This window comes from Triturus cristatus, chromosome 5_2, assembly GCF_964204655.1.
Source record: "Triturus cristatus chromosome 5_2, aTriCri1.1, whole genome shotgun sequence".
NCBI lineage: Eukaryota > Metazoa > Chordata > Amphibia > Caudata > Salamandridae > Triturus > Triturus cristatus.
This window is the reverse complement of record NC_140588.1, coordinates 592,625,677-592,645,307: the sequence shown is the minus strand read 5'-3', so window position 1 is coordinate 592,645,307 and position 19,631 is coordinate 592,625,677. Positions and strand designations below refer to the sequence as shown.

The following is a 19,631-nucleotide window of genomic DNA, read 5'->3' as shown; positions in this document are numbered from 1 at the left end:
TACTGTTTCTGTCTTATTCACCTCTTGCAGCTTTGAAAAAAACGGTATATGTGGCATAAAATAGGGTGGTCTAGCTCCCCTTTCCACCTCATTTCCCAGCCTCAGCTAATCTGTTCATCTTAATTTATCTTTTAATTTTGGGGGCTGGAAAACCAGATCATGTGAAGGGGCAGAAGGACATAATTTTTGCATTGTACATTTTGCTGACAAAGGAGATGAGGGAGGATCCCAGATTTGCAGGTGTTTTAAAAAATATATATATTGGATAGTGTGGTCGGGTAAACTGAGAGAGGGGAGAAGGATGGTTGATCTGTAGGAAATTTGACAGTCAGGCTATGAGGGAGAGGGTAACAGTCTGTGACTGAGGTCTCATACTGCCTAAACAAAATGAGCCAAACGGGAAAACTTTTTTCAGTAAACAATTGAATTCTTCGATAAGATTATGTAAGTTGATGCACATGACATTGAATCATCTCCCAACACCCCACTAACTTACTGTACTGTCTCACTAGACGCCCCCAAAAGTAACAGAGTTTGGTTGTTTCTGAGCAAGGTTTAAACTATATGATACCAATACATGCAGACTCTGACACACACACATATATATATTCACTGAAAAAACCTTTCGTTTCAGGGAAGTTATAGTTAGTTGGACATTTCACTCGTACAAATCCATATAAATGCCGCCATTATAGTTAGTTCAGCTAACTAAAACTCACGCCCCCGCAATGCACTGCTGATGACATCACATATTGCATCATTCATGACATGGTCAGTGACATCACTGATGACATCACTGATAATGAAAAAGCAAAGACAATTAAACGCAGGTACTGCGGGTACAGGTAAGAGCGGTGGGATGGGGTGGGGGGAAGTTGACAGAAGAGAAGATAGGCAAAATAAAGAAATAAAACAACTTACCTTGCGCTCACCTCATTGCCGAGTCGGCGATGTGGCGAGTGCAAGGTAAGTGGTTTTAGTTATTAATTTTCCCTATCCCATCATCTGCCGACTTCCCCCCTGCCCCATGGACCACCCCACCACTCTTACCTGTACCGGCTGTGCCTGATTAAAATTGTGAAAATGATCCCTGTATAGATAAATATCCTTTCCACATTTGGTTACGAATGGGTTGAAGAACTACAGAAATGTTAAAAAGCAGCAGTAAATGGGGCCTTTTTGAGATAATAGTTTCTTAATTATTTACTTAGCAACTGAATGGCAAAGACAGGAAAAAACAGCAACACAAAGTATAATTTCAGCACAAATGTTCAGGAAAAGTCAGATGTGTATGAACACATTTCAAGAGAAAAACTCAGTTCACAGAGACACAGTTGCTGATGGGGAGAAGTCATTTAGCTTTTTTATGGCATATTCTTTCTCTGTGGTTATTGCTGGATTTAGAGTCTGTATGTTAAATCTATGGAATCAAATGCACTTCAGGATAGTCGTGGAGGGGTCTACACTTCTAGGCAACATAGCTACAAGCCCTCCCAGTAGTCCCTGAATTTACTGAGATTCTTTCAAATGGATAAGTGACTCGCACTGTTCCAACTTTTTCAGATCCTTGCACCACACGCTCAGAAGGCGGGCTCCAGAGGAAGGTTGAGGCAGTCCAGCCTCGACCCTGACACCAATATTCTGAGTGCAGACTTTTTTCTGGGTTCTGAAGCAGGTATTGGTCACCAACCAGTAACTGTGATGGGTAATGTCAATTGCCATTGGTGTCCAGGGTCAAACGTACTATTACACTTCAATCAGATACATGAATGACTCCTTTTTGCAGATGGCTCTCTAGGACTATTGAGTGTGATAAATCAGAACTTACAGAGTTGGAAGTAGGTTTGAAACGCAGCGTTTTTACATTTTTGATATATATATCAAATCATCGGGTCAAGATGCCTGAAAACTAATGTGATATATCAGGTTTTCTATAATATAATTGCCTATGCATTTTTTCCTGGCTGCCCAGATGGAAAACCTTAACAAATGAGGAACTGACTTTTCAGCAAAAGAGGCCAAAAACTCTAATGGTAAAAAAATAATCACCATTCACACAGGAATATTAGCCAATTGTTCAGTTAATGGTGTTAATAAGGATTCAGTCCTAAGAGCTGAGCACAGTTCCAGGGTAGGATGTGTTAAGACAACAATACTTGAGGAAGGTTACCTTATTTTGTTGAACCCTATTACAATCCGCAAGAGTATTTGGTTTTGGTGATTGTGATAAGAAATTAAAATTGACTGCTGGATCCTACTACTTTTTTAATGATTTGTCCATTGGCAACATTAAAAACAGTGTGATGTCATAGGGGTGTAGTGACCCTATACATCTGTACAAAAGTAGTAGGATCCGGCAGGTAATTTTAATTTCTTCTCACAATCAATAAAACCACATAGCCAAAGAAGCCCATCCCCCCATGCTAGGTGAGCGGGAAGAGGATCCGACGATGAAGCAAGTCATAAGTGGTATCTGTGGATGACGACCTTTAAATGTATTCCACAAGGGCACAGTGAATATCACCAATTTACCTGGGTGATCAACACTACACCCAAGTGAGATATTGGCAATGCAACATTCTGTCTGGAGGATTGTAATAGGATTTAACAAAATAAGGTAAACCGTCTCAAGTATTGCTGTATATGAAAAGGGAAGCTGAGGGTAAAGCCTTACACATACTTCTCGCTCCTCCTAATTGTTGTCCTGGGATGAGTTAAGGACATAAATGACCCAAGAGTTAATCCAGGGGGAAGTGATTCCTGATAAGGAATATCACCCACAATGATGTTGCAAATGGTCCCAAGTTCAGGGGCTTATGCTTTAGAAATATTTTTTCGAAATCATGATTTCCAGTTCCTCGAGGCACCTACAGGAGTGGGGAGAACAACTACCAATTACAATTGCAAAATCAATCATGAATGAAAGAGGCTGTAACTCTGTAACATTAAGGGCTATAAAGGCATGGTTCTGTTGTCTGACTAGTTTGTCTACAAGATGCTTTTCTCGACCTTCTTTTGTCATGTATAGTGCATCTTCTCAGGCTTTTCCAAAGCATGGACGAGGCAACAGAGCAGCTGAAATTAACTCATCAAGGTATTTGCATTCACTCTGACCAATAACAGTAAGGACCAACCATGGTCTTCCCAGAAAGGGGAAGAGGAGCCCAAAAACTGGAATTAGCATTAATTGATTTAGCCGGGGGTAGATGCATGCTCTCAATTTCCACTTTGTGTCATGTGAATGTATGTTATAACATTCGAAGTGAAACAGTGGAAAATAACTCTACAGTTTAGCTAGGAGCTCAATATGGCCACAATTAACAATATTTACTCTGCACCGTGTCCAAGATGCACATAGTGACTGAAACAAATGTCACACACTACTTGGCGCAACACATACTCTGCTAGAAATTGTGAAGGTTGCACTGCTTGTGCCGGGGAGTGTCAAATTGATCTTTTCTATAATCCCATCAGTCTTCTCACTACCTGGTATGTGAGGGCAGTAGCCCCCAACGCCTTGGGTGGAGAAATAAGTTAGGTGCAAGTCTTGCTCAGCAAATCCTAATCTTTGCTCTTAAATATCTCTTACAAATATGCCAAACTGGTGAGGTAGTGCACCTTTGACAGCCATGCAGGGACCTTTGGCCATACAGGTATCCCAGGGACGTTGTTAAGGTTACCAACTTAATAGCACAGAACCTTCGTCTCATGGCAGGAGCAGTTTTGTATCTTCATGATCACCTTTCCAAGACTGAACCCGAGAGCATTGGGACACCAATTACCAGTGCTCTATATGGACATCTAGAGGTGCAAGTACTCACTCTTTAGAGTACTTGTTTGCTCCTGAGAAGTGCTGGTACTCTCCAATTAAATGTATTGTAGCAGTGCTAAAAAGTGAAGGTACCCTCCCCTTCAAATGAAAGAAGTGCAGGTACTCAGTACCAGATAGTATCTGCCCATTTAAAGCACTGCTTATTACTGCCACGTGATCTCATTCCTGTGCTCTACGATTTGCCTTGTAGCAGAGGAACCATCCAGTGGAATTTGTTGTATAATCCAAAGTGTTAAAAGGTTTTCTTGCAGGTGGCAATTGTGATGACACTGATAACTGTCCTGACGAATATCAATGCAACTCCATGTGCAACCATTTAACACTTGCCTTAATGTAAAGCACATTTTCTGGAAACAGTGGCTAACTGTTGTAGTAAAAGGAAACAATTTTACACAAGATATAGTAGTCGAGATACTACTGAGATTAAAAATGAAAAAAAGAAAACTCGGAGAAAGAGTATGCTGATCCAATTACATAAGAATATATAGTATTTCAACATATTTGATTGGGAGCCCTGATTATGTTAATAGGTTTAGGGAAGTGCTGCGTGATTGAGTCAAAGGGGCATACTTACAGGGAAATGTCGTAGCGCAGAGCTTCACCAAATTTTGTAGCGCCGCACTCTGACATTTTCAAAATGCAGGGATGCACCGTATCTGCAACAATATGGCACACCCCTGTGTTTTCCTTAGCTCTGGCGATAACATTAGCTGCCTAGCACCAACACAACACAGGCACTTGTGCACCATAGTGCAAGGGTGCCTGCGTGCAGGGGGTGATTGTTTATGTGCAGGAAGGTGTCCCTTCCAGCACATAAACAATCAATAATGGCAATTTGTTACTTCTATGTGTTCTGCAGCACACATAGAAGTGACAAAACACCATTATTGATTGTTTATGTGCTGGAAGGGATACCTTGCTGTACATAAACAACCATTAATGGCATTTTGCGTTTTTCTATGTGTGCTGCAAAATGCAGCACACATAGAAAAAGCAAAAAACAGGAGAAATAAAAGTATTTCTCCTCGTTGTGCCACACTAACACCTGATATTACACATTCTTGTAAATCTGAAGCAGCGTCAAAAAGCCATGGATGTTGCAGTGGAACACCCACAGTATTGCACACCCCATTCATGCAGAAAATGGTGTGATAAGGAACCATATTTACAAAGTGGCTCTAAGCCACAAACAGTGGCTTAACACCACTTTGTTAATATGGAGATGGGCATAGTGCCACCAGAACGTCGCTAAAAGTGACGTTCTGGTGGTGCTATCTCCTTGCAAATATACGCGAAGTATCTTATGTTTATTTTTAAGGTGAATAAATCATATGTATGGTTGCATAATTAATTATCATCTCAGGTCCACACACATGAATCTGGGGATAATTCTGGAGATAAGGACTGCCACTGTGGTCAGTGGGTAGATGTGTAGAAGTGCAGTACAGAACATTTATAAGGTATAAAATGTTAATCTCATAAACAACTCACATTTTGCTGTTGTATTCCATACTGCCACAGTGCATTGTGGCACCACAATGCACGGTGGTGTAGCTAGACCTATTGCCACCCGGGGAAGAGACCCTAAGTCTGCCGCCCAGTGCAGGTAAGAGCGAGGTGGGTGGCGGGCGATGGCAGATTTGTTCATGGGGGTCTGGCGACCGACGGATGACTTGTTCTAAGGAACAGGGGCTGGAGGTAGTCGACAGACACGACTTGCTTATCTCTACCTCCCCCAAAAACAGTGCCAACCGGGGCAGCCTGCCCCCCCAGCTACGCCACTAAGTACTAATGGAAAAGGTCCACTGAAAAATAACAGGGATGCTAATGAGAATATTTTTCTCTGAATTAGATGAAAGCATTCTTTATCTACGTCTTTTAACTTAAATATGTCCTGTATTACATATTGTATGAATATAAAATAAGCAAGCAACGGAAACATCTTTTGCCAACATTAATACATGCACTGTATGCAAACATACACACACAAACACACATACTGGCAGTAAACCTAAATTAGAAAACCTCATGAACTCTGAGAGTTAGTGTTTGGGGATTGAACATGCACATGAAGTATATTGAAATGATTTTTCAAGGTGACTTTTTTCATATATATATATATGGTAGTGGGACTGCTACCTCTTCACGGATCCCCTCGGCGACAACGGGCCGACACCTTCAGCCACTTTCAGAACGTATTTTCGTGTACGGAATTCGGTGCCGGCTCCCCGTGCTGACTACAAATCCCAGAAGGACCTTGATGCTGTGCTGCCAGATGTTGCTCTTGCAGCATTTCCCGATGATTCCTTCAAGGCAAGCGGAATTGTAAATGAACACGGGTGCCGAGGTAGTGTTTCTCTATCCTTGCAGCCCAAGTGAAGTTTGGACTGCAAAAGAAGTTATCGTTAGTGCGGCGTAGGCATGTCCAGTAACGCCCAACGAGAACGTGAGGCGGAGGCCGAAGAACTATTCAGGAATCTGGGTGCGACAGCCACAAAACGAGTTGACGATGGTAAGAACACGGCTGTGGATCCTAACCCTGACTTTAGAACTCTATTAAAAACGCTTGAAAAACACCTAAAAAGCGAAATGATGAAATGGTGGGAAGAAATATCGCTAACCAAGTATGAGGAAGCTGGCCGAGTCCCACGTGGGCTAAGAATCATGTTAGCACCCAATTTCGAAAACATCAATCCTGAAATGCTTGCTGAATGGGCTGACAACAACCTCAGCGCCTCCATGAATGCGGTTAGGATCTTAATTAAATATGCCAGAATCGATCGGAGCACTCTCCTCAAACAAATTGAAGAAATCAATGGCCAACTCGATCAACGACCTGAAACAGAGGAAATTCAAAAACAAAGGAAGGAAATTGACGACAGAATCAAGAGGCAGCAGGAAAGAATCAAGCTGAGAAAAATACGCAAATTCACTAGAGACAAAGAAGACTACGGACTGGGACAGATTTTTACATTTGCACGTCGTTATGACAATGCAAGGAAAAAGCGTTCCGACGTATTGACCACCACCACACGAATTGTACCAACGGCGAATGAAAATCCCATAACGGTCAGGTCGGATACATCAGATTCGGCGTCATTGACCAGCGGGAGTGGAGGGGAAGAAATGGACCGTATGAATACAAGCATGATGTCAAACATACTGCAACCGGGAGAGGAATTGAATTTTTTGGCCGAGGACCGCCGTCAGACCCTGAGACCGCGGAATCCGCAAACATCCGCAGGGTCAGGCGCAATAAGAAACGGTGCGCCAGAAGAAAAGCCCGCAACATCAAAAGGCAGAAAAGCGCAATGGCGACGACGAAGATGAAAGACTCAAAGAATTCTAAACATTTAAGCAACAGTAAGACCATAGTTAATCTCTCGAATATTGTTCTTACAGCTGCTGAAGAGAACATCTTATCTTTGGGCCTCTCGTACTGTGCAAACAATAATTTTAACTACTGCAAGACCAGGGTAGATATATTCAGCTTTGTGAGGAAATTGAAATTGAAGAAATTCTTTACTATTAAAGGCGGAAACAAACAACATGCTACGACAGGCAGTACAGCTATTACTGCCGATTACAATCTGGAAGCATCGGATGCTCAACTGCTCCTCACCATGGCTGAACTCAATAACCCTGAGGCCAATTCCGCCAATGAGCCAAAAGACACACGGCCCACACAGGAAAGACTCTCAACCCTTATAAATACGGACTCATGTGCTGGCCTCAGTCCCTTCAAAGGGAAATCGAGCTTTACACCCATGATGCCCAAAGACGCAGTGGATATATTCCAAGAAATGGTCACCAATGACTTAAAAAATCTGTATAGGGCAATCAGTCACAAGAAGGCCAAAATTAATCAACAGGAGTCAGAGTACAAAAAACTCATGACAAAACTTAATAACAACTCAGGTCTGATAATTTGCACGTCCGACAAAGGAGGAAATGTAGTTGTTTGGCCCAAGAATGAATACGAGTCTGAAGCAAGAAGGCAGCTTTCCGACAGTAACTGCTATGAAAAAATAAACATCAAGCGTTACAATGCTGCCAAAGAATCCCTCAAGAGAATGCTACACTCATACAAGAGACAGGGTTTGATTTCCAACAGCGAATTCAACTTCTTGCACAATGAATTCCCCACAATCACCTCACTGCGTCTCATACCGAAAATCCATAAAGCCACAAGGCCGGTACCTGGCAGACCTATTATTTCCGCCATCAACAGCATCAGTGAGAACACCAGTAGGTATGTGGACTATTTTTTACAGCCATTAGTTAAGAACTTATCCACCTACATTAGAGACACTAGTGATTTCATCAGAAAGTTGAACAACATTGAATGGCAATCTGGGTTTTTGTTAGTGACTCTTGATATCGAATCACTATATACCAGCATCGAACATGCCACAGGTTTAACTGCCACCAAACACTATCTGGATCTCAGACCGATCAAATTTCATAATCATAATGCTATGCTTTTGGAATTAATTGAATGGGCTCTGTGCAATAATCATTTTATGTTTGGCAATGACCTATATTCCCAAAAGAGGGGAGTCGCCATGGGAGCTGGCTTCTCCCCCAGTTATGCCTGTCTTCATGTTGGCTGGTGGGAGGAGCAGGTTCTCATGGGGACACATGCGGAAATATTCAATTCCCAGATTGTCACATGGCTCAGGTTTATTGATGATGTTTTTATGGTCTGGAATGGGGATTCTTCTAGTGTAATGAATTTTATTGAGATTTTAAACAGTAATACTTTTAATCTCAAATTCACGTCGCACGTAGATTACAATTCAGTTGAGTTCCTTGATACTAAAGTCATGATTGTTGACAATAAAATTGAAACAACCCTATACAGAAAACCCACTGCTGGCAATTCTATTCTGCACGCCAGCAGTGCTCATCCGCAGCACCTGATAAGAAGTATCCCCTATGGGGAACTCCTCCACATAAAGCGTATTTGTAGTACACCAGAGGAGAGAACAAAATGCTCGGAGGAGGCTATAACAAGGATGAAGGAAAGAGGGTACACTGAGAGAACCCTGAGGGAGGCTTATGATAAAGTACAAATCATGCCCAGAGATACTTTATTAATTGAGAAGTCCAGTATCCCTATTACCAATGTACCTAATCTGGTGGTGGATGATTCAATTTTGGACGTACCACGTTTAATCACAACCTACAGTAGGCAACACCACAGAATAAGGGCCATTGTTTCAAAAAATTGGCCCATTCTACTTACCGATGGTGTACTGGCCCCAATGTTACCTCCTAAACCTGTGATTACATACAGAAGGGCTAAAACGATGAAGGGAGAACTCATGGGATCCAATAGGGACAAACCTGCTGACAGCACGTGGCTCAAACCAAAAAATGGATTCTTTAAATGTACAAGCTGCAGGGCATGCAAATTCGGTCAGAACACCACTGAATACTTTGTACCCTTTAGCCCCACCGCAAGACAAATTAAGGGCCACTACACATGTAAGTCAGAATTCGTGGTTTACGTCCTAAACTGCACGTGTGGTTTAAACTATATAGGCAGTACAAAACTCCAAGCCCACACCAGGATCCTTCAGCACTTAAGAGCAATTGTCAACAATGACTCTAGCTACCCCGTAGCGCGACATTTTTAAAAGTACCATAACAATGACCTGAATTGTCTTAAGTACTTTGTTATTGACAGCATTCCTGCACAACGCAGAGGGGGCAATAGAGAAAAATCTTTAAGACAGCTCGAAACAAGGTACATCCTTGAGTTCGACAGCAAGGCCCCTACAGGACTCAACAACTCTGAGGACCTGTATAACTGTATATGACAGCAATTACATTGTCTTTACGCGAACATACACACATTCTTTCAGGGTCAAATCTGAATAAGTCAAACGAGATATCCATCAGCATATATATTTTTTGTGTATGGTCAGCTGTTCCTTGATTTTAGTCTTTTTATGCTCTTTCAATTTTAACCACACATAGTTGGGAAAACAGAGTAAAACATTGGTTATTACTGTTCAAATATTGCAATGTGAGTTTATAATTGATGAACCATTTACTGACGTCTAAATGCGTATTTGTTTTTTCTTCCACCTCTTTCTGTCCTTTTGTTTCAGTCGTTTTTCAGTTATCCCACTGTTATATTTTCAATTTCCTTTTGACTGTCGCCCATATTCTTGCTGGTACCGATATTTGTAAACTTCTTCGATGGATGATACACCCAATTCGGCCCTTCCAAAGTCACAAGCCACCATATGTCTGGGAACGTCGCGATTAAAGAAATTCATACTATCATATGCTTTTGTGCAGACGCCCATTAAACCAATCCCTATATTTGGAAAATTGGACTTTGATTTTGGACTTGTCTGATGTTTAGGCCGTGGTACTCCAAGAATCTCCATTGTCAAACACATAATGGATCTTTTCTCGTGTTCTCCTATCCTGTTATTTTTTCACATTTTGCACTTTATATTCCTTGAGAAAATTAAGATTTATATGAACGATATATTGTTATTAGGTTTTTGAATCTTTATTTTTGCTTGCCAATTATTGAATCCTGTACTCATGATCATTTGTGAATTAGGTTGACAGTCTTTTCTTTGCTGATCAATGTGGATATAATTATTGCGTATTTTGCACAAAACATCTTGATATATATATATTTTTTTATAGGCGATCAAATATGAAGGTTTTATTAAATGTATTTTGTACTTTCAAAAATTCTCATAGCTATCCCCTATTTATAATTAAATATCCCATGCTAATATTTGTATTTTGCACTTTACAGCATGTTTTGCACATAATATCATTGCAATTTGCACTTTAACCTGCGCACCTTGAACAGCAAGCATTTGCACCTTATTATTGATCATGTATTTGTACACCCTCATTATGATGTATTATGACAAGCAAACCAAGAGTATTTCTTCTATATCGTTCAACACTAATTATCACGTGACTTCAAAATGCTGTATAAAAGGATATTCAGTAAGGTTGTTACTCTATGTGATCAAGGCCACCTGGTGGCCGAAACGCGTAATGACATGCCACGCCGTTACTAACTTCTGAATAAATCTTTGTGAAGCACGTCTGGTGTCCGTGTGCTGTTCCTCCTCGCCCGCCGGGAAGTGGAAGGATGCGCTTGATATTTATATATATATATATATATATATATATACATATATATATATATATATATATATATATATATATATATATATATATATAACAGTGGTATAGGCATCACAAAACCATATGCATGAAATAGAAAAACAGGAATCTTAAATTATAGCACATCATGCTCTCGCTTCTGCTCAGTATATCAAAACTTTTCTTTCCTCCTACTTGCCTCTCCTGTAGTATTCCTTCTACCTACAAAAGGTTTCAGTATCATAGCTTTTTTACATCAGAATGAAATATAATTCTCTGGTCGAAGGAGAGATGCGCCCGTGTTGTCTCAATTTTTCAAACCTGTCAGGCCGAGCTTCGTGGCAACCCCTGCTAGGATGTTCAAAGGAGTGGGGAGATTGTTAGTTACACCCTCCAGATAGTGTGGTGCATGTCTGTGGTAGTCTTGTGCTTCTTTGAAGATAAATCCATACATTGCCTTCAAATCTTCAAAAAGAAAGTTCTTTCACATGTACTTCTACATCTACAGTGCCCTGAAGAAAAGAACCATACAAATCACAACGAGGGGGAAGTCCCTGAGACCAATGAATTGAATTTTATCCATATTTCATTTTAATATAGCTTTATACTTTTTAGTTATACTTAAATCAGTAAACAGACATTAACAAAATAAAAATAAAAACAATATCGGTGCAGCAAAATGGGGGTAATGTCATAATCACTGAAACCTTGATGACCTTTAAAACAAGGCAAAATTAAATACAAATATGTTATGAAAATTATATATTAGAAAATTAAATAGACATTAAAATGGACAAAGAGAAAATAAATACAAATAAAAAAGCTAATATGATCCAGCTACGGTTATAACTGTGATCTAATTGTGCAGTATTTTCTTTTGTGTCCTTTTTGATAACTGATGCCTATACTTAAATTTACAGTAATCTAAAAGGTAAAATCCTGCAACATTTCTCAAAACTACATATTTTCTTTAGAAATACATTAACACTATACACACCTTGACATACAGCTCTGAGCTACATATATAGAGTTAATGATACAGCCATTGTCAACAATTAAATGCCCAAGCCATTTCATAACCTCCTTTTTATCTGTGCCTTCCAAACCATAACTATCCTATAGTGATTGGAAGTGAGGATATTGCTCAGAAATATATTGAATGACATAACCGGTATACCCAATTTCGTTTTCAAAAATATTGTTTCATTGGATGCAGATTTTCTATGATTAACTCTAATGGAAATATATTTTATATACAATATTTAAGGAACAATATTTTGAACCTGGCATTCTGGTACTATGCCCTTACCACAATAGGCCTGCTAAGGGGGAATTCAATTTGCTATCTTTTACATTCTCTTTCATCATTATTATTGCCAATGTTTTTTGTGTGGAGTTTACATTCAAAGTTGTGGTTCACTTACTCAAATGGTTACACCTTTAGACAAATATGATTATGATTACTGTAAGAAAATGGATTCTTAGTTGAGGATGATATGAGTCCGTCCCAAGTAATAAGTTTGCAATCCTGCCAAATCCAACACACAAGTTCAAAATATAAACCTGGTAGCTATGGCACAGAGCAGGAACGCAAAACTTCAGGAAAAGTGTGTAAAGTATTTAGCGGTTCCAAAACCATTAAAATGTCAAGCACAATATAGTAAAGATAGCAGACCAAAATGTCTAAAGATAGAGAAGAATGCACTAAACCAAATGACTAGTTCTGGGATCAGCTCCGCCTCTCACTGGATGGGTGCCGGGCTAGTTACAGCTGGCTACAATTATCCGAGGCAACAAAGACTTTGTGTCCCCAGATCTCCCTTTACACTTAGCTCTGAATTTGCAGGCTTCACACTGCTCCCTTTCAAGTAAAAGAAATTCCAAACCCTACCCTGGCTGCTCTTCCTGTGCTGAGAGGAGTCACATACCTCACACACACCTCATTCTCAGGACTTCTGCTACAAAGCCTAAGCCATTGTTTTTGCTCTGTGACCAGTTTTCTCACTAGCAGGGGCCAGCCGCTGGCAGGCCGATGCCAATACAAATTAGTCTACTGGTAGTTCAGGCAGACAAAGTCTAAATTTTTTAAAGTTACTTTTCCTGACTATTTTTCAAAATTGTGACATCACCAGTGCATTGAATGTGTCATAAACATTAAAATAGTGGTTGAATCATTCCTATAGCTTATACAAAACCTGATTTAGCAGAACTACATCCTGAACTTTCGTTTTTGGCATAGGAACAGCTACAGCCCTTAACAGTGAAAATGGCTTTTGGGGCTAGTCACCTTAGGTGTATGCCAAAACTGAATTGTTGCATGTACCTCTTTTGAATACTAGGCACCCTACTGTGTGGGGGCACCGGTCTTACTTGGGTGACTTATTTAATACTTTAAATGAGGGTTCTTTTCTGTCAAAAATAATTATTTCTAAAGGTTCTCCTGCAGGTTTAAAAGCTGCTGCAATCAGGCTTCATGGGTAGGCCTGGATCCATGTTTTCTAAAGGGTCAGTTTCAAGGACGTGCCACAGTCTAACAGTGCTATTTAACTCCCCATGCCATTGGTGTATTTGTCTGCACCATACACTATGACCTGACTGGAAAGTAAAATACACCAATTCGGAGTTAGCCACTTCTGTCATGTTTTATTGGTCAGACTACATTGAATGAGGACCTGGAAAATGGAGCCCTTGTGTGTAGAGTTCAGAAATCCACAGCATCAGTCCACAAAACAAGGGTTGAACATGCAAAAAGCAACAGTTTCTCACAATTGCAATAACTTTTGCTCCCCTGAAAACCTTCATGTTAATATTTTCATTGGTAATCATCTATTTTTTTAGTACTCTCAGTGTTGCTCTATGAGACAACAGTTGTTCGTTTTCTACAAATCAAAATACTTGGAATACCTCATTTGATCTTTGCTGATGTTCGATGTTTTTGGTGGTGGATCCTTAATACCTATCACTGTACCTATTGATGACAAATTATGTTAATTTCTGTATTTCAATTGATAATTTAAGTGATATCATATAGTTCTACTTTAATAAGGAACCAACAGGGCACTGTGTGACCGCATGTTAATTTTTGGATTAACAGTTAATGAATAAAATCCCCTACAGAGTAGCATTTCTACGACCGGTATGATTGAATAACAATTTTCCTTGCATTCAATCAGGATCAGAATATATCTTATATGATTTAAATGGTTTTTCTCACAGACTGTACTGAGTTTTCTTGATTTAGAGCAAATACTACTGCCATTCCTGCTTCACTCTGCTCCATCAATGTCACCAGTGACACCTACTACCATGTATAGGAAGCACTCTTTACCTTACTTGAAAAATGTATGATCAGCTTGTTATTTCTGTTTTTGTTGTAGGTTAACAATTCATGCAGAGTGTCCAATGCACTTGGAAGACTTCCCCATGGATGTGCATGCATGTCCTCTGAAATTTGGAAGCTGTAAGTCTTTCTTTCCACAGCCCTAATAATGATTACATTTAGCAATAATATTGTAAAGGTTGGTCCTCTCCTAAAAGCAGATGACTGCTATCAGAAACTATTAAAACAAGAAAATTAGCAAACATGTTAAAAGGTATTAAATGCTTTTGTCAGCTTTCAGCCCAGCTGCTCTCATTATTTCTTTATACCATAATGTTATGATTGGGGATGAGATAGCAGTTTACAGCTGTAGGACAATATCTTGGGCGTTCCTTGATTAAAGGGTTTATGGCTTGTGAAAACAAAATTATAAACTAACACAATGATGTTGAGATATATACTTTCACCAAAAACCCAATTCAAACAACCTCATTTATACATTTTATGCACAGAGGTTTATTTTTATGTTATGCCACACACTATGTTTCCCTTGCTGATCTTCTGACATCTCATTATATACGGAATGAAGTTCCCCCTACAGTACATTATAAGCACATTGTAAGTCACCAACGAGTTCCTTTATAAGGTTATGCAACTCTGATTTACTTGCAATCTCCTTATCATGCACAGCAGGGGTTACTTAGCCTTTATAATATTTGGTTACACCATCACCTTTCCCACAAACCACTCAAATCATTGGTGTGCAGCTCTTTTTATATGAAAGAGAGAGCATGTTTGCAAACATGAAGAATAAAAACAGAACCTCTAGTTAAAAATTAAACACATCAAAAACCTGTTAGGTAATTGTTGCAAAAAATCATATTAGAATCAGTCGAATTTGTAATTCTTCAAAACTAAAGATAAAAAAGCTGCAGTAGCTCGTACTATTTAGAAACAAGCAAACAGATTCTAACTTTTCTATAAATATCTAAAGAGTGCAAAAAATAAACATGTTTTTTGTGATTGTCTATGTATGCCAGAAGAAAAAGTGAGAAAAAGAAAGGAAAACTACTTTCATAATCATTGCTTTAAACCGCTGCTTTAATGATGCTAACTGACCTGACCTGCCTTTCATCTAAGCTGCTGTCTGTGGCAGTCAATGTGATGTCAGAACTCAACTGTAATACGGTATTACAGTTGGTGCTGGCTTCTTTTCTTTATGATCGGTGACTAGGTGCATCACAAGTCACCGATTATAAAGAAATTTGAGATTTAGAGGGCATTTATACAGGGAGTGCAGAATACCATGTACTATTGCATGCATAACGTAGTATTACTGCATGATTTACATCATGCTGAGCTGCAGCAATCATAATTAACAGTATTCACCCTATTCAAATTCTGCCCAGCATAGCATGATGAATTTTTGCAGAAACTTTTGTTTGTTCCTGAATCCTGATAGCTGCCTTGGATGAAATGAGGGTAAGCATGTGATAACTAATGCATGAGAACTGGAGGTCAGAGGTAAAACTAAGAAAGGCATTAAAAATCCAGAATTTATGGTAATCTAAATTAGGAAAAATTTACATTTTATGGTAAGAAGTCAAAGGCGTTTCGATGCTTTAAAGATCTGAATGAGATTTTAGAGGACTGGAAGAAGAATGGGGGTCAGTACACGAAGTTATAAAATAGCTTGATCACAGCTTTTGCACATCTAACAATGGAACAACTAGCACCATAAAAGACTAAAAGTCTCCTCACTAGAAATGTAACCCCTGTTATCATTGGGAAAATGGATTGGGTTCACAACCATCTGAATTCAATGCTAAAGGAAAGAAATGATGGTCAAAGCTTTCAGTTTGGAAACGACAGAAGCAGAGAGATAAGACATTAGGGACATATGTTGGTCAGGAAAGGGGTTAATCTACACTGCATGTAGGTAAGTAATATTCTATATAGCATGCTGAAGTACTAACAGAGATACTGATTCCAGTCCACCATCATACTAGACAACCCCAGTCGATACTTACCCCAAATTTTTATATTACAGACACAGTAATAGTACTACATATCGCTCGTCATGATGGCCTACTTCTAGTAATGGGTATCCAGGAGCAATTATTGTCCTCTAGTGTTTACATGCTATCCACGCAATGCACAATACACCCCTGCTAAGACTGACACCCTTGCAATACTGAAGGGATTACACCCTCCATACTAGGACAAGTTAAAGACTCAGGACTAAGAAATTTACAATCAGGGCATGAAAATATTTCCTGCTGAGCAAATTTAGTGAAACAAATTCCCAATCACCAATAATCTTTAGAAAGCCATACTCTAGTAGAGTTAGGAATCCTAACTTTACTACTCCTAAATGCCTTTTGTGAATACCGAAAGTCGTAAAGTTAGGATTTTGTCTCAGTTTAGGTTTAGTAAACTTAGAAATCCTAACTTTACTACTCCTAAATGCCTGTTATAAATAACGAAAGTCGTAACGTTAGGATTGTGTCTCAGTGTAGGAGTAGTTAAGTTAGGAATCCAAACTTTACTACTCCTAAACGCCTTTTGTGAATACCGAAAGTCGTAAAGTTAGTATTTTGTCTCAAATCACTTTTTTGAATCGGGCCCGACCTGTCTAACCTAGACTTTTATGATTTTCTCAAAATTAAGTCAAAGATCTCTAAATTGGGTCCTCTCTTTATCTCTCAACTAGTACTGACATTCTAATTATTTCTTTTACAAACCCACCTTGCCTCAAAATTCTATGAACTGCTCAGTATCTCAGAATTTACACATCATCCACCTCTAGAACAGAAATGGTCCTCTTGCTTTTCCTCCAATAACCAGGTCCCGCCAGACACGGACACCTGGTCCAAGGTAGGCTCACAAATACTCGAACACAAACTGATTCCATCGGTAACCCATACCAGACTTTTTGTTGATCACCGTATGTATTCGACCCTGGCAAAATTGTTACGGTTAAAGTTGAAGCACGCTAATAGAGGCTGTACCTGCGACTCATCCCCTGGTGACAAGGCATACATGTTCTTTTCCTGCACTCATCTAAAACTCTACTGGTGAGAGGCGTCCTCACAGATTCAGAAAATGCTTAGCACACCTATCCCACTATCACTCCTGATCATCCACCTAGGACCCAAGATGGCAGACCCTCCAATTGACCTTTCTGCCATGGACAATACACTCTTTGATCTTTTGTTCACCATCGCTATTAAGGTTATACTACTTGACCTGAAATCCACCAATAATGTATCGAATCATACCTGGTGGGCCTGGGTAACCTATCTACAAAGCACACACATAAACCATTCTCATTCAAGAGGTGGCCCAACCCCCTCCCAGGGTATTTGCAATATGCTTGACCTTTTTATTAATGACACAACCCCCCCAAAATGGAAATTCTTCAAACACCTAATGACCATTAATCTTATTCTTACTACCATACTTGAATCCCGTATTCCTCCCATACACAGTATCACATGACACCCCCTCACTTCCCTGCCCTCCTACCCCCCTTCTTCTTTGTTATCACATCAGGACATTTGTGAAAGGTATTTTTGACACCTGTCAGTTCCAAATGCTTCACTTCATCCAGTTCTATTTTCTGCCCATGGCTCAGTGCCAAGTGTTTCTGTGACATCTTAAGTACTGGACTTGTGCCTGTTGTTATTTCATGTACTCTGTGTTACTTTTTAATATTAACAAAACTAATAAAGTTTCTTAAACAAAAAAAAGTAGTGGCTAGAAGTCATCAAGGTAGAAATAGAAGACGCCATTTCGGGCCAGCACCAAAATTGAGTACCAATATTATACATTCATAATTGAGTATTTTCTCCTGGACAGCAATTGATAAAAAAAACAATCAATTTTAAAGTTGTAATTAGTTATTCGCATATTTTATTAATCAACTGCATCAGGGCATCTTAGCGATGCAGCACATGCAGGCATTCTAGAAAAACAATAGTGTCAATTAAATTGAAAGCACTATTTTGCAAGTGTGGGATTAAAGGGTAAGTCCATACTGGGCATTCATTCCTATTCACGCTAGTAGAACTGAAAATTCATAATTCAAGGTGAGAGAGCCTATCTCAGAAATGGAGGCTCGCCCATAATCATGAAAATGCATCACTGTACCTGGCAGAGACGTGTGGCTATGGAGACCAGGGCCTTATATTCCAGACACCCCCATGCCCTAACACCAGCTCGTATGTGAAGCTGCAGATTTAGAGCCCAGAGGAGAGAAACATGAGTAAATGAAAGTAGACCACATTGGAAAATAGGAAAGAGGAAGCAAATGGGAATCTTAGGAAGAATAAGATAGTTTTTTTGGAATAAGGATATCTTAGAGCTCATTTATAGCATTGATGATCCAACCCAAATGGTAACAAAGAAAAAACACTATTTATCTTTCACAGGGAAATGGCCTATAGTATGGAAATCACATGTGGACATTGGAGGAAAACCTCCAATGTACAATGATATTTCCCATTCCATAGGGAATTACTTTTAATCCAAAGGGATCAGTAATTATGGGTGAGAAATGATTTCTTTAGAATTAGGGTGGCAGTCATAATGAAGGCTTATATGTAAACAGATGAGGCTATTAAAATTCATCTTGGATAATATATTCCCTCAAAGCGTTCTGGACCCATTTTGTTAATCGTTACGTTATTTATAATCTCCCTAAGATAAATATTTTTACGAAAGGTCAGAGAAAATGATGCTACAAAGAACAGGAATGGACAGGAACTATCTCAGATAATAATCCAAAGTGGGTAATGTTAGAAAATGGCTCTTTTTGGCATAGGCACCCCAATGTTTTTGTGTGATACTATTGTTTATTATTATCGCTGTGCATTGGGGCACTGCTAACCAAGTACCAGTGCATGTCTTCTAACCCCTTCCAATATGTCAAACTTGTCTATAGTCCTGATTGGCATAGTTAACCTACCTATAGGTCCCTAGTAGATGGTACAAAAGTCTACACAGGACATGTACATTAAATGTCACTAGTAAATTGTAGCACATATTTTGCCACCTCTGAAGTGACAATATAAAGCATGTCTCCAGGCCTGCCCCTGCAGACTGTCTGTGCAGTTTTAAAACTGCTGATTCAACCTGGCAAAATATCCTTTTTACAAGAGGTAAACCGTCGGTTTTAATTTATATATGTCACCCCTAGTATAGACCCTAAATTCCAATAGACTACAGTGCATGGTATTTAAAAAGTAGGACATGTTTATTTTATGTTTTACATGTGCTGGCAGTGAAAAGCCTCCAAAGCAGTTTTTCACTATGGCAAGACATGCT

General features: G+C 39.4%; 1 protein-coding gene across 1 annotated transcript in view; it reads left to right on the top strand.

Annotated features, from left to right (window-relative positions):
• Positions 1-19,631, top strand: part of GABRA3 (gamma-aminobutyric acid type A receptor subunit alpha3) — a 1,714,543-nt gene that overhangs the window by 1,137,949 nt on the left and 556,963 nt on the right. The window contains exon 7 of the mRNA XM_085607670.1: positions 14,362-14,444. Within this exon, the coding sequence (XP_085463796.1) occupies positions 14,362-14,444 (83 nt within the window). The remainder of the gene's footprint in view (positions 1-14,361; positions 14,445-19,631) is intronic.